This window comes from Pezoporus wallicus, unplaced genomic scaffold (assembly GCF_028554395.1).
Source record: "Pezoporus wallicus isolate ANWC-B61680 ecotype Strahan unplaced genomic scaffold, APGP_CSIRO_Pwel_v1 contig_6814, whole genome shotgun sequence".
NCBI lineage: Eukaryota > Metazoa > Chordata > Aves > Psittaciformes > Psittacidae > Pezoporus > Pezoporus wallicus.
This window is the reverse complement of record NW_026639755.1, coordinates 2160529-2175713: the sequence shown is the minus strand read 5'-3', so window position 1 is coordinate 2175713 and position 15185 is coordinate 2160529. Positions and strand designations below refer to the sequence as shown.

The 15185-nt window shown below is 47.1% G+C and overlaps 1 protein-coding gene across 1 annotated transcript; it reads right to left on the bottom strand.

Annotated features, from left to right (window-relative positions):
* On the bottom strand, positions 1 to 3866 carry LOC130602744 (trypsin I-P1-like). The gene is made up of 5 exons (XM_057415937.1): positions 3741 to 3866; positions 3159 to 3327; positions 2332 to 2585; positions 928 to 1064; positions 1 to 215 (listed from the first exon to the last, which is right to left on the bottom strand). The coding sequence occupies exons 1-5, from the start codon at positions 3778 to 3780 to the stop codon at positions 66 to 68; spliced, it is 750 nt and encodes a 249-aa protein (XP_057271920.1). The 5' UTR covers positions 3781 to 3866; the 3' UTR covers positions 1 to 65.
* Positions 3867 to 15185: the final 11319 nt, after the last annotated feature.

The following is a 15185-nucleotide window of genomic DNA, read 5'->3' as shown; positions in this document are numbered from 1 at the left end:
TGCCCAGTCCCAAAACAGAAGAAAAAGTTGAGGAGAAAAAGCAGGTCAGGTAGAACGGGAGGGTCTCAATAGGCAGCAATGGTTGCCTTGATCCAGGAGACGTAATTGCAGACCTTAGTGTAAACCCCAGGGTAGCCTTTCTGGGCACATCCAAGACCCCAGGAAACAATGCCCTGGAGTTGCCCGTTGCAGACCACTGGACCGCCGGAATCCCCCTGTGCATATAAAGGATGTGCAAGTGTTACCAGTGTAAGTGATGAGCCAGAGATCCCAGAAATCACTGACACCTGAGGGAGCCCCATCGTGGTTTTTCCATAGAGAAGTTCTACAAAGGCCAGTTCTGATTAGCACTCTACGTCTGATGCTACTGTGCCTGCTTTAGCTCCAAGCACCGCGCAGCTAAGGACGAGGAAGCTGCCTGTTTCTGACAGATGCAGTCCTTGGCAGATGATTAGGCTGTGTTTGTCTTAAACATTATTCTGCCAAGTATTTCCAGGGAGCTTGGCCCATGTCAAATGCAGAGCGATTGCCAGGTACGGCCGCTGGCCAGACTGCCTGGTGTATTGGCTAGTTCATTTTGGTAAGTCCAAAACTAACATTTGTGTCCTAAGCTCTAAAGTCCCAGTGGTTACTGTTCACTCTCTGGTGCAGTGCTCCTCCTTTTTTAATAGCCTGAAGTGCAGAAGGCTGCTTCTAGAAATTTAGTGCAGAGTTAGTGCTGTCTGAGAAGGAGGCAATGACTGAGTGTTAGAAACCCAGCCTCACGCACTAAGGAACTTCGTTCCTACGCCTCCACTGGTGTTAAAAAAACCAGTAACCTTCAGACATGGCAATGCAGTGAGTCTAGTAATTCTCTAGTAGTAAAGCCTCTTCTGTTGGAAAAAGGTGGGAGAGAAACGTAGGTGAAAGGAGAGGCAGATACTTTACCTGGCAGGAGTCTTTTCCTCCCTCCAGGAATCCTACACATATCATGTTATTTGTAATTTCCCCAGGGTAGGCATTGCTGCATGCACTTGAGGAGAGTACAGGAGCCTTCAGGCACTGCAAGGTATCTGGATATGAACCTACAAGAAATAGGGATAGATGGTTGGTATCATCTCTGATTTAATTTCAGAGCCTGGAAATGAGCTGTCTGAGCAGAAAAGGAAGCACCAAACATCCTGGTTCTGCAGTTGTCACTTCTCCTCTGAACAGTAATCACAGCATGGATGGAGCAGGTTTTAGCCATGGGTCCACAGTTCTACGTTGCAGCCACACTGATTTTTCAGGTACTGTATTGGGTTTTCATGGTAAAGTTTTGGTAGTGGGGGGACTACAGGAGTGGCTTCTGTGAGAAGCTGCTTGAAGCTTCCCCTGTGTCCAACAGAGCCAGTGGCAGCTCACTCACCACTAGCTAAGGCTGTGCCCATCCACAACACCGGCACCCTGCCCATGGTAACGTAACCCTGAAGGGGGGGGGGAAACCCTGCACAATTGCAGTGGGAGAGTGGAGGGATTATATGTGAGAGAACCAGCTCTGCAGACACCAGGGTCAGTGAGGAAGGAAGTGGAGGAGGTGCTCCAGGCACCAGAGCAAAGATGCCTCTGCAGTCTGTGGTAAAGACTGCGGTAGGGCAGGCTGTCCCCCTGCAGCCCATGGAGGTTAATGCTGGAGTCGATACCTCCCTGCAGCCTGTGGAGGACCCCACGCTGGAGCAGGTTTGCTGCAGGGGTGCAGGAAAGGCTTTGGTGGGCACCTGGCATCCAGCTCCGGTCAAGCACCACAGTCTGCTAGACAATCATCTGTTGTCAGGTCTGGAGCTGAGCGCTACTGTGAAGCACATATACTGGAGGAAAACTGCGCTTCAGGAAAACCATCCTCTCGCTGCTGCAGCTTCAGTTGTCCCCAGTGGATTAGACACCAGTCACCGTCCATACCTCTGACCACTGGTGTAAGAAAACAGAACTCTCTTGCAGTCATTTGAGACCACAGTCACATATTTATGTCTTGCGCTCAGAGAAGCGACAGCTCCATTGACATCAGTTAAATTGCTTGTGCTTGGCACTGCACAACTGAGAGCTCCAGACCACAAAATCTATGGCACAAAATCTATAACATTGTGAACAGCACGTGGATGACTTAAGTGGTTCCACGTCCATAAAACAAAAACAGAGGAAGATCCTTACAAAGGCTTGCCTTTAAAGTAGTCACATGGTTCCTGTCCTACAGGGACCTACCACTCAAAAAGACCTGTCCCACACCACTTGTCTGTTCTTTACCCTGCACTGTTGACTGTGAGTTAAATGTCTCCCAGGCCCTCATGGTGCCATACATGCCCACAGGGTACTCACTTCCACTGCTGCGTGTGTTTCCCCAGCCAGAGATGATGCATGTGGTGCCTGCGGTCACGCAGCTGGTGGGCAGAGAAACTGTTTGTACAGCTGAATTGAGCTGGGCTGGTGTGGCGAGTTTGATGAGCATAATGTCATTGTCCAGCGTGTCGGAGTTGAAACCAGAGTGACGGATGATTTTAGATGCTCTGATCACCTGCTGTGTCGATTCTTTGAGTGCCAGGTTATGTTTTCCAAGCTGTACTTGCATGGAACTGGAAAAGACAAGAAATGGCATATATTTATGGCTACCGACAAGTTAGAAGGAACCTCCCTGTCACCTTATGCACTCACTGCAACACAGCTGTCGTAATAGCTGCTTTTGTGCAGGTTACCTTTCTTGTCCTAGGAATCCACACTGAGATCTTACCCATTCCCAGTTCCAATGGTGAATTTCTGCAGGTTTATTTTGTTGAGCTGAAACAAGTTGTATGCATTACCGTGCTTTATACAAGCATTTGGGGGAAAGACAAACTGTCACCCTGAGCTCGTTCCTCTCCCTCTTCTCCAGTGCCTGAGTTTTAGCAAGATTAATGGAATCCATAAGAAATCACAGCCTGTAACTCACTGCTCAATGGTCACACTGTCATTTCAGAAAGTGCTCTGCATTCAGAGACGTTTCCAGAAGTGGAAACCCCCTTATGATGCTTCAGCCCAGCTTTCTGAACGAGATGCCCATTCCTTGAACGGCATCACTTACATACTTGGATCTCACAGCTCCGAATTCCTGCTGGAAGTGAACTGGGAGAAAGAAGTAGGTTACAGAAGATCATGGTTTTTCCACTTACTACTTGTAGCAGTGAGCAGCTGTCACGACCCACTGGCTGTTGATCAGGGAGCCTCCACAGAAGTGATACCCAGAGTTCAGGGACACCTGAAATGGGACGGAGTTCGCTGCACAGGTGTAGCCTCCGACAATCTTGTCATCATCATCATCATTGTTGACGGGGAAGGCAACTGGGAGATAAGAGATAACTGTCACCGTCTAGCATAAGGAATCTTGTGCCCCTGTGACTGAAGCATCTCACTTGCCCATAGTCCAATGATTTACTGTGACTTTAGGACTTCATGGGCCAGAGGTTGTGTCTTTATACTTCATAGAGCTTAATAGAGAGCCTGTCTGGTTTTGAAGCTGTGCGCACATTTCAGTACTCCTGGGCCAAGAACCCCTATGAAGTCATTTCGTTCCCCATTTTGAGACACAAGCAAATATGATCAGAGGCAGCAGACAAAAGAAGTTGCAATGCTCTCCCTTAAAAGTTTTGCAAGTTGAACCTGGGCTTCACTTTCCCCCTGTCGAACACCTTCCAAACTTGCTCAGGAAATGAGCTTCCTTAGGAATTCCAAAAAGAAGTAAAAAGTATACTCACCTGCCACGCCAACAAAGGCGACAAACAGTATGTATTTCATGATGGTGACACAGCCCCACGGCCCGACTGGTGGACTGGAAGCATGAGCTGCTAGAAATACGTTTTTCGAAACGGCCTTATCTCTTGTCCAAGGTTTTCTCCAGGCAAAAAGTACACAGTGGAAAATTGGAAGATGCAAATGTGGGGATTGAGAGGCATTGGTAGAAGGTGCAAACCATAGATCAGTTAATCATAAACCTTTCCTCATAGGGAGCTATTCTAAGTTATTGCAGATGGTGCCCTTCAATTTAAAAATACATCTGGGCTTTGGAAGATGTGTAGTGGTTCGGTTGTCTCATTCTTCTATGAACAAAAATACTGTGAGCACAAATACTGAGATGTGCTGAAATCCTTCTCTGAAAGAGTGATAATTCCTGTCATGATGCTGAATTTGCTAAAGTTTAAAGAGTTGGGTGAATAAACCTTTTTTGAAGCAGCTGCTAACTTCATCACGTTAGCTGCTGGGAGACATGGGATACCCAAGTGACTGTAAACGCAAGTCGTATGTTTTGAGATGCTGACTTGGTGTGACAAAGTAAGGAATAATAGTTTTTCTTCATTTTAATTCCTGAGAGCCCTGAGGACGGGTGCACAGTGCCACTGCCCAGATGGGAATTTTCCTTCACATTAAAGTACAAGGGCAAGGCCAGGGTCTCCACCTTATCTTGTGCTTTACACTGGTATCAGTGCACAGTTCTGTTACAAACATGTTTTATCCTGGGGAACAAATTAAGATTAGAAGCTTTCTGTGGAAAAAGGTAAAATCCTGTAATGGGACTAAGCATGGAAAAAAATTTACCAAAACTATGTAATCCCACCATGCTTATGCAGAGCACGAACAATTCTTGATCTGCAATAGTATTTAATTTGTTCTCCTTGTGAATTTATTATTCCTTTGTCCATAACATGCCATTGGCGATAATATTGCTTTAACCTATTGCTTTAACCTTTAACCTGAGATATAGCTTTAACCTGTTGCGTAATATTTAGGCTATGAAGGACAGCTTCATTTTCCTTCATTTCAAAGAGTTCAATATTTGGTTAAGCATCCACCCAAATTTCAGGAAAATCCAGTAATTCAGAGTACAAATTGGGAAGATCAACCATACCTGCCTTTATCTTGGCACTTGTTTTTTGTTTCCCACTGTTACTTATTTAATCTACTCTGATCTTTAATTATCAGTTCTTCTTAAGAGCATGAAAGACATCATATAGGGATGTCTGGTAACCCCCTTGAAGACGAAGGTCTCCCTGAGTCTCTTTATGCTACTTGCTTAAATCAACAAGAGAAACAATTCCCAGGCTTCTGCCAGAGCTCACAGCAAAAGTTTTGGGTCATAGTTCCTGTGGTGCTAGTGTGCCTAAAATCTTGATGGTAGACATCTAGTGAACATACCTCATCCAAGTCCCCCTCATTCTCCTGTCTGCCTCTCAGGGGCCTCTTCTAGAGGACCACATGAATCCCAGAAACCCAGGGTGCTTGCCAGCAGAGCAGCTCATGGAGAAAACTGATCTCAAATGAAGGTAAATGGGACATTTGTGATACACAGCCCAGAGGTCATCAGGCAGCCAGACTGCTTCAGAACAGCCCTTCAGGCCTTTCAGTGAGAAAGATAAACAGGCTCCTTTGCATTCAGGCTGAAATTGGAACGCCTATTCCTGCCCCATTCTCCTTCCTTTATGATGACAAATTGCTAAAGAAATATAAATATCATCTTCTGCTCAATGCACAGACGCATTGTAAAGACTTTTCCATGGGCTTTCAAAATATACACTCCAGGATGTACACCTCCTGCTGCAAACAAGTCTCTCATTGAATGCAGTGATGCTGCAGTAGAATGCTGGCAGCTCCAGAGGCACAAGGAGGAGGAGGACTGGCAAATGGAAGGCAGCTGTGTTAGATATTATCAATGGACAAGCAATGGCAGGTTGCACTTCTAGAAACCTGTGTTCCAAGTTCAAGTATTTCAGTCAGCCACATCATCATTGGACTCAGATAACCTAAACACATTAGCCCAGGCTCATGCAAGCTCCTGGGAAAGAGGCACATGGTGAGACCATGGGTTGACAGAGACAAAACTTCCCAGGAGCATGAAGTAGAGGAGCTTCTGAGGCCAGTCCTTGTACATCTCACAGAGCTTGGCGGCAGAGGCACAGCTAATTCTCTCCTCCCCAATCTCTCCTGCACAGGAGGAGCTGATTGAAAGACAACCCACCTGACCCAGGAACATCAGGTCCCTCGATGCTGGAGGCCAGCAGGGTGTCTGGGGAAGGGAGGGTTTGCATCTTTTGCTCTTTGTATCTGTAATGGACGGTGAGAGATAGGCTCCTGGTTTAGGATGTTCCAGTGCAGTGGTCTCCAAAGTGGGGTGCAAGCCCACTTGTACCCCCATGGGCATGTACTAGACAATCCACTGGGGCATGGGAAGAAAACATTACAACTTTGCTGTTACACAGAAAACATTAGAACTTCAGTATTATATGCCTGTAATTCAGCATTATATGCATGTAATTTCAGTTACTAAATACAGCTATACTTGGGGTGGGTGCTCAAAAATAGTTTACCATTAGGGGTGTGCAATCAGGACTGTTTGGAGACCACTGTTCTAGTAGTTTCCACAAGTACCTTGCATGTTCTTTCTTACATTCTGCTATAACAGCTGCTGCCAGCTCTGCAGAGCCTTCATGTTGTCATTCATTTCTTGACTGTGAGGGTTTCCTTCCCCTTTTGATCACACCCCAGCAAATTAAACCTGTGCTGATGCTCTCATAAACGACAGCCTCATCTGCCGTGTTTCATTTCTCAACCTACATGAATGTGCTTTCCGCCATGACACAGCTGCTGCATCCTGCTCCAAAGGTGTCAGGTGAAGGCTGCGTATATTTCATTTGGGATGCTCTTCAGCAGCCTCTGCTCTTCCATTCTCTTCCTGCCTCAGAGTGATAAAGACAAAGCCTCATGTTTCAGAGTGGCACAGAACTCAAGAGGAGAATTTAGGAGTTGCTGTGAAGACTTGTGAAGTTTCAGACTCTTGTGGCTCTTGCTAATTCCTCTGTAGCCCAGTGGCTGCTGCTGCTGCACTTAAAGAGAAGGGATTCAGACCTTGTGCTTGTGAAACTCGGATCCTCTTTCTGTCAGCTCCTCTTCCTGGGGATGCTGATGGTTGTGGGAGGCTACAATTGGCCAGAACATTCAGTTCCCTACCAGTGTCCTTGAATGTTGGGAGTTGCTCCTGTGGAGGTTCACTCCCCCAAAACAATGGATCCTCTCAGCTGCTCAGTACTTGAAATTGTAAGTATGGATTGGGTCATGTATCTGGATTCCAGTCAAATCTTGCAAAGCCACCAGATTTGGAATATGGTGCCTAGCAAAAGAAGAGAATCCACAACATCAAAGCAGGGTGTATCTGAAAGGAGATAGGAGAAAGCAGAAACACTACCCTCTGTCTTACTGCATTACATGATCTTTCCAATATTCGTGCACTTTTGATATCCTTTTCTGTGCATCCTAACCTGCTTTTCTGGGCACATTTGTCCATGTGGCTTATCACTACTGTTTTGTTCTTTTTAGTTCCTCCAGGCATTCTCCATGGATCTCTTTTGTCCTGAATTTAAGGCATACCTCTGCAGGGAGAGCACAGATCAAGGACCATGCTCCTCTGTAACAGCAAACGTAATCTTCCTTCCGTAAGCATTGCTTAGAGCCTCAGGTGTCTGCAGTGATGCGTCCATGTTTGCATCAGTGCCAAACTTGCTGACTGGTGGTGCACTGGACAGGATGCCCAACTAGCAAGGCTCTCCATACTGTCTGTCATGAAACCACAAAGCTCTGTGACACACAAACCTAAAGTATTGGAGTACATTTACTGAAATTAGAAAAAAATTCCCCTGCATGATGCAGCTGTGGAGATTCTCACTGATGGCAGCAGCTACACAGTGGAAGAAAAACAAAGAGCTGGATATGTAATGGTAACCAGTACCCAAATACTAGAAACTAGAGCACTGCCTAGTAATGCTTCTCTTCAAAAGGCAGAGTTAATAGCTTTGACTTGAGCCTTAGGGTTAAGCCATGGAAAAAGAGTCACCATTTATACTGGTCCAAAGCATGCATTTGGAGTGGTGCATGCCCCTGGGACAATTTGGGAAGAAAGGGCATTGTTACATTCACAGGGACTCCAATAAAACATGGATCACAAATGATGAAACTCTTACAAGAAGTTCTGCAGCCGAGGGCCAGAAAGTGCCAGCGGCTGACACGGGTTTTCTGTCGGCAGTGGCTGCAGACCGTGTCCCTCTGAAAGGGAAGTGGAGGGGCTGGAGAAGAGACCGAGGTGTGGAATGCAGGAAAGGGTTTGAATTCAGCGTAAGGGAGAGGGGTGCCCGGAGCAGCTGCAGGGCAGCTGCAGCCAGGCCGTAGCTGTCGCGTTGCCCAGGTCTCGGTGTCCGCGGTGCTCTGCGCGCATGAACGCACACCTCCAGGACCTCAAGGGCCCGCACTCATTGGCAAAGCACCGACCGGGCGCTGCTCTTGATGTGCTGCTTCAAGCATGGAGAGGTCTCTCATCTCCAATGGTACTCTATGATCCTCTTCTGTGCCATCATTCCAGGCTGCGTCAGCAGCTCAGCTCCCTGGCCATTCAGTCTCACAGACTGGAACTTCTTCCTCGCACCCTTTCATTCCTAGGTCTCGACGCCGAGCTTCTTGCGCATCTGCCCCTTCTTTTTGACAGTTACTGCTTTGAGCGTGTTGTATTATTCTGATGGTATGAAGCAATGAGCAACGCAGCAGGCAACCTGCTATTGGCAGAGATGGGACAGGTAGCAGACAAGGTAAAGAAGTGGGAGATGGAAGCAGTGTGAACAGGCCACAGTTTCAGGCAGGATTTCAGTGTGTGCCTTGTTCCTTGGCTTCTGCAGGTGCTGCATGTGGCTTTGGTTGTCCCTTTCCTCAGGGCTGCTCTCAGTCTAGTCTTCCACCCATCTTTTGATTGCCCTCACCCACATGCAGGACCTTGCACCTGGGAGGCAAAGGGAAAGAAATAAAGGAAATATACATCACTATCTGTACAGTGAATGTGTATTGGGTCTGGCTGGGATGGAGTCAATTATCCCTCATAGTGCTTAGCTTGTATTTGTATCTAGAAAGGTGCTGATAACACACCAGTGTTTTGGATACTGCTGCGAGTTGCTCAAACAGCATGAAGGTTTTGCTCTCCAAAGTCACCACTTCCCTGCCCCACCTCCTACTCCAAAGGCCACTATGCTGGGTTTGGGCAAGAGTCTGGGAGGGGACATAGCCAGGATAGCTGACCCAACCTCACCAAAGGTATATTCCATACCTTATGACATCATGCTCAGCAATAAAAAGCTAAGACAAAAAAGGAGAGAGGACATTCATTATTAAGACATTTCTCTTTCAAATGCTTAAATGCCTTCTAAGGTGCTCTGAGGCCCTACTTCCCAAGAAGTGGCTGAGCATCACCTGCCGATAGGAAGTAGAGAATCAATCTCTTTATTTTCCTTCATATCTTCATGTGGCCTTTGCTTTTTCTTTATTAAATTGACTTTATCTCAACCTATGAGTTCTTTTTCATCTTATTTTCTCCCTTCACCCCTGTCCTGCTGAGGAGGAGGAGTGATAAATGGGGTTTGGTGGGCACAGGGCAGCCAGCCAAGTTCAACCTACCATAGGATGTCATCTTAAATATCCTCTCCTTTCACTATTTGATCTTTTCAGTGTGCAGATATGCCCTGAGGAGGGGTTGCTGCTTAATTTTAGGGCTTCGTGGTCAAAAGCACAGAATGTTTATGAAAAGAACTTCCTAATATCCCTAAAACAAATCTGCAAAGCTCAGGGAGTCTCTGTAGTTCTGCCTGTTTCTTTGTAGCTGATTCTTCTCTAAATGATGAAGGATAATCCAGAGCTGATATAAATGACCCTATCACAACTTCTCTGTGAAATTCCCCAAGTAAAATGACACCACTGTGAGAAAATATGGCCTTAAATGTCTCTTGCTTGCAATATGCTAGCCCTTCCTTGTTGTCTGAAGCTTCATACAGCTTGACCCATGAAGCCTCCTATGAGAGACCTGGAAATGAATATCAAGGAACTACCTGTCATATCTCCCTCTCACTCATTTGAATTCATGGTCTATAAGGCTCTTCCTTTTGGCAGGTTGCAGGTGAACGTTAAAGTGGGACAAGACTGGTCTCTGCTGGTCGTTCTTGGGAATTGCCTTATGAACATGGCCTGAGGAGGCGTCAGCACCGCATGGAAACACTCCTTCAAACCAGTACTGGGGTGATTAGCTTGTTTTTAAATAAAAGGCGGCATGGGAAAGAGAGTCTGTTACAGGCAGTGAGGACATTGAGCTGTAGACTCGAGAACGAGACAGAATCATCTTCAATGAAATGTAGTAGAATGGTCTTGGACCCTGAATAAACAGTGCTGAGATCAGAGGCAGACTAAGACCAAGGCCAGTAAATAATATCTCACTGTTATTATTTAGGCAGAGACAGACAAATAAAATCCTAAATGTATTTCTGAAACTAACTCAATTGAAACAAAGACAAACATCTGCAGTCATGCACAGTTCACTGTGCGGGTGGTGAGGCACTGGAATGGGTTGCCCAAGGAAATTGTGAATGTTCCATCTCTGGCAGTGTTCAAGGCCAGGTTGGACGGAGCCTTGGGTGACATGGTTTAGTGCCAGGTGTCCCTGCTCGTGGTAGGGGGGTTGGAACTGGATGATCTTAATGTCTTTTCCAACCCTAACTATTCTATGATTCATTGCCATGAGTAGTCACTTAAGCACACACTTTTGCTGCTGTAGAAGAGAGGATACTGAAGGGGCACCTGAAATCACCTTCAATATCTTGCATTCTGCAGTTCTATGCCTTAGTGCTAAATGCTTCAGCTTAATCTATGTTTCTCATTCCCTTCCCTGGGATACAAAGAGCTGTGTCCACTGAACAGGACATAAAATGGGTGAAGGAGAGGTGGTTCGGCCCATGAGCAATCCTAGAGAGGATCAAGCAGTGCTGTGAAAATGGTGGAGGTGGTAAACAAAGCACGTGTGCCATGTCAGCAGGTGTGTGCTAAAACATCCTTTCAGCATCATTAAGGTACGCACAGGCCTTTAAAGATACCTAGGCTAGCCATGACGGATCCAAAGGAAACAGTACCCAGCAGAGCAGCATCACCCAGACACACAAAGTTTCAGGCTGCCACTCTGCTTACCAAGACCTGCTCGCTTCCTTTTCAAACATGGTCCTCCTGTACCAGTCCTCTGGCTTGAGTGACAGACACCACCACCACCAGGGACTTTCCTTGACTAGTCTGGTTGGATTAGTTATTTAGGTTAGCTTAACAGTCACTCCAAACTGAGAAATTGCAACTGGAAGTGAAACCTCTGACTACGTAATTCTCAACCATGATTAGCAGGGAAACTAGTATCCGTGGCTCCCTTTTTTGCCAGGACTGCAAGATACAGCCTACTGCAGCAAAAGGCTAGCATTTCAAGAGGTGATTCTGGAATTAATTTCTGCTTGGAGCCTAAAAACCCTGTCTGTTTTGCAGCACTGTATACAGAATTTCTGGACCGTATTTGCACTTACCTCCAGCTACCATTCATCGCTCAGTTCCCCTCAGTTCCATCTTCTTGGTGCAACTTCACACTCTCTTCTCCCTTCTCTTCCCCAGGAATCAAAAAATGATCAAAAATGTATTCTTGAAGAGCACTGAATCCCCCAGTGAAGAGAAATGGCAAACAAGCACAACCAGATATGACAAAAGAAGAAAACACACCCTAAATAGGAAAGAAACATGAGATTTATAAGGCTAGGAATTGTTCCAACCCAGATGTAGGACCTTGCACTTGGCCCGGTTAAACTGCATAAAGTTGGCATCAGCCCACCTCACAAGCATGTTGAGGTCCCTCTGGATGGCATTCCTTCCCTCCAGCGTATCAACCGAACCACACAGCTTGGTGTCATTGGCAAACTTGCTGAGGGCTCACTCAATCCCACTGTCCATGTCGCCGACAAAGATGCTGAACAAGACCAGTCCCAACACCGATCCCTGAGGGACACCACTCGTTACTGGTCTCCAGCTGGACACTGAACCATTGACCACAACTCTTTGTGTGCAGCCATCCAGCCAGTTCTTTATCCACCGAGTGGTCCATCCATCAAGTTGATGTCTCTCCAATTTAGAGACAAGGATGTCGTGTGGGACAGTGTCGAACGCTTTGCACAAGTCCAGGTAGATGACATCAACTCCTCTGCCAACAGTTCCATAGGTTCATCATAGAAGGCCCCCAAACTGGTCAGGCAGGATTTCCCTTTAGTGAAGCCATGCTGGCTGTCACCAAGCACCTTATTGTTTTTCATGTGCTTTAGCATCCTTCCCGGGAGAGTGTGCTCCAAGATTTTGCCAGGCACAGAGGTGAGACTGACTGGTCTGTAGTTCGTTCCCTGGGTCATCCATTTTCCCCTTCTTGAAAATGGGGGTTATATTTCCCTTTTTCCAGTCGTTGGGAACTTCACCTGACTGCCATGAGTTTTCAAATATGATGGTCAGTGGCTTCGCAACTTCATTCGCCAGCTCCTTCAGGACCCGTGGACGGACTTCATCAGGTCCCATGGGCTTGTGCTCGTTCAGGCTCTCAAGATGGTCTCAAACCTGATCCTCTCCTACAGTGGGCCTAAGGTCTTCATTCTCACTGTCCCTGCGCCTGCCTTCCAAGACTTGGGTGGTGTGGTCAGAGTCTTTGCCAGTGAAGACTTACACAAAGAAGTCATTAAGAGCCTCAGCCTTCTCCAAACCCAGGCTAGCCAGTTCTCCCAACAGTTTCCAGAGGGGGCCCACATTGTCCCTAGTCTGTCTTCTATTCGCTACGTACCTATAGAATCCATTCCAGTTACCTTTCACATCCCTAGCCAAGTTTAATTCTAACTGGGCCTTAGCTTCCCCAACCTGGTCCCTTGCTTCCCAGACAACATCCCTGTATCCTTCCCAGGCCTCCTGTCCGTCCTTCCTTCCACCTTTTATAAGCCTCTTTCTCCCCTCTAAGTTTCCTCAGCAATTCGTTATCCATCCGTGGAGGTCTCCTGGTCCTCCTGCTGGATTTCCTTCTAGTTGGGACGCAACACTCCTGAGCTTGTAGCAGGTGATCCTTGGATATCAACCAACAGTCTTGGCCCCCCCTGCCCTCTAGGGCTATATCCCATGGAACCTTCCAAAGCAGGTTCCTGAAGAGGCCAAAGTCTGCTCTTTTGAAGCCCAGGGCAGTGAGCTTGCTGCACGCTCTTCTCACTGCCCTGAGGATCTCAAATTCGACCATCTCGTGATCGCTACAGCCAAGGCTGCCCTGGAGCGCCACATTTCCAACGAGCCCCTCCCTGTTGGTGAGCACAAGGTCAAGCATGGCACCTCTTCTTGTCAGCTCCTCTATTACTTGTCAGAGGAAGTTGTCTTCCACACAATCGAGGAACCTCCTGGATTGCTTGTGCCAAGCCATACCGTCCTTCCAACAGATAGCGGGATGGTTGAAGTCCCCCATGAGGACAAGTGTCTGCGAGTGTGAGGCTGTTCCTATCTGTCTACAGAGTGCTTCATTCACAGAACCCTCTTGATCATGGAGCCTGTAACATCCCCACAGTAATGCCCTCCATTGCTGTTCTCCCTTTGACTCTGATCCACAAACTTTCTGTTGACTGATCAGCTTCCCCAGACAGAGTTCCATACTCTCCAGCCTATCACTGACATAAATAGCAACTCCCCCTCCCTGGGGAGGAAAAGACATGCTGGGCCTGTCTTTTCTAAAGAGCCTGTAACCTTCCATTCCAACACTTCATTCACAGGACCTATCCCACCATGTTATAATTGATACCAATTATACCGTATCTCCATAGACGTGCACACATCTCTAATTTCTCTTGTTTGTTCCCCATACTACGGGCATTTGTACAGAGGCATCTGAACCGAGCTCCAAATGAAGCCGGCTCATTGGCTTGAGTGGCTGAAATCTCTCTGCATCACTTCGAGCATTTATTATAGGTGCTGGCAACTGACTGGGTGTGTTGGGATGGAATGATGCCCCCTTCCCCAGACACATTGATTTTAAAGCTTTCTTGACCAGCCTGGCAAGCCTCCTACCAAAACCGCGCTTCCCATCAGCTCCACCAAATCTGGTAGACCTGGCCTCCCAAATTGAGTTCCATGTTCTAAATATCCAAACCCCTGATTATAGCACCGCTGTTATAAAAATTATTAACCTGCTAAATCCACCTAGTCTTTTTAAGGTCCTCTCCTTTATCCTGGAGAATTGATGAAAAACCTATATCTGAGCTCCAGAGCCCCTGACCACCTCTCCCAGGGCTCTTGGTTACTGCTATCTATATTACTAGCACCCACATGGACCACTAGAAGTGGGTAATAGTCAGTGGGACTTACTAGGCTAGGCAGCCTCTCTGCAACATCCCTGATCCATGCCCCTAGTAGGCAACACACCTCAATTGAGGCTGGTTCAGGCTGACATATGGGTGCCTCTGTGCCTTTCAAAATTGAGTCCTCTACTACTATGACCTGCCACGTTTTCATGATGGCACCAGTAGTGATCCTCTTTACCAGTGCATCAGCTGGTTGTTCATGTGGCGAGGTGCGTGCTTCCTCCTCAGCCTCCTGCAGAACTGCGAAGCAGTTCCAGGCAGGGACATCAGATTTAGGAGGAAGCCCCTTGCTTTTAGTGGGTTTTTTCTTTTTTTTTTTTTTTTGTTTTGTCTTTTTGTTGTTTTTTTTTGGTTTTTTTTACTAGTTCCCAGCTCCCTGGATTACTGCCCTCTTTTCCTGTATGCGCTATGAGGGACGCTTGAGGCCCCTGCACAGTCTGTGCCTGGAGCAAGCAGTCCAGCTGCATCTCAGCTTCCCTCACATCTTTTAGCTCAACAACACCGTCCCACAGCTCAGCCCCTGCTGCAGGAGGACCTCCACCAGCGCTGACCAAGAGCAGCCCTCCCCATTGTGCACCCTCCCCTCAAGAGACCAGTGCAGGCACACTCTACACTCCGAGCTCTGCACTGCAGCCTCCCATCTCATCGGCCCTGTCATCCGCCTGGGCAGCCGGAGCAGAGCCAAGCTCACAGGCTGGACCCTGGTCATGAGGAGAGAGTTGCTGCAGAGAAGAATGAGACAACCGAACCACTACACATCTTCCAAAGCCCAGATGTATTTTTAAATTGAAGGGCACCATCTGCAATAACTTAGAATAGCTCCCTATGAGGAAAGGTTTATGATTAACTGATCTATGGTTTGCACCTTCTACCAATGCCTCTCAATCCCCACATTTGCATCTTCCAATTTTCCACTGTGTACTTTTTGCCTGGAGAAAACCTTGGACAAGAGAT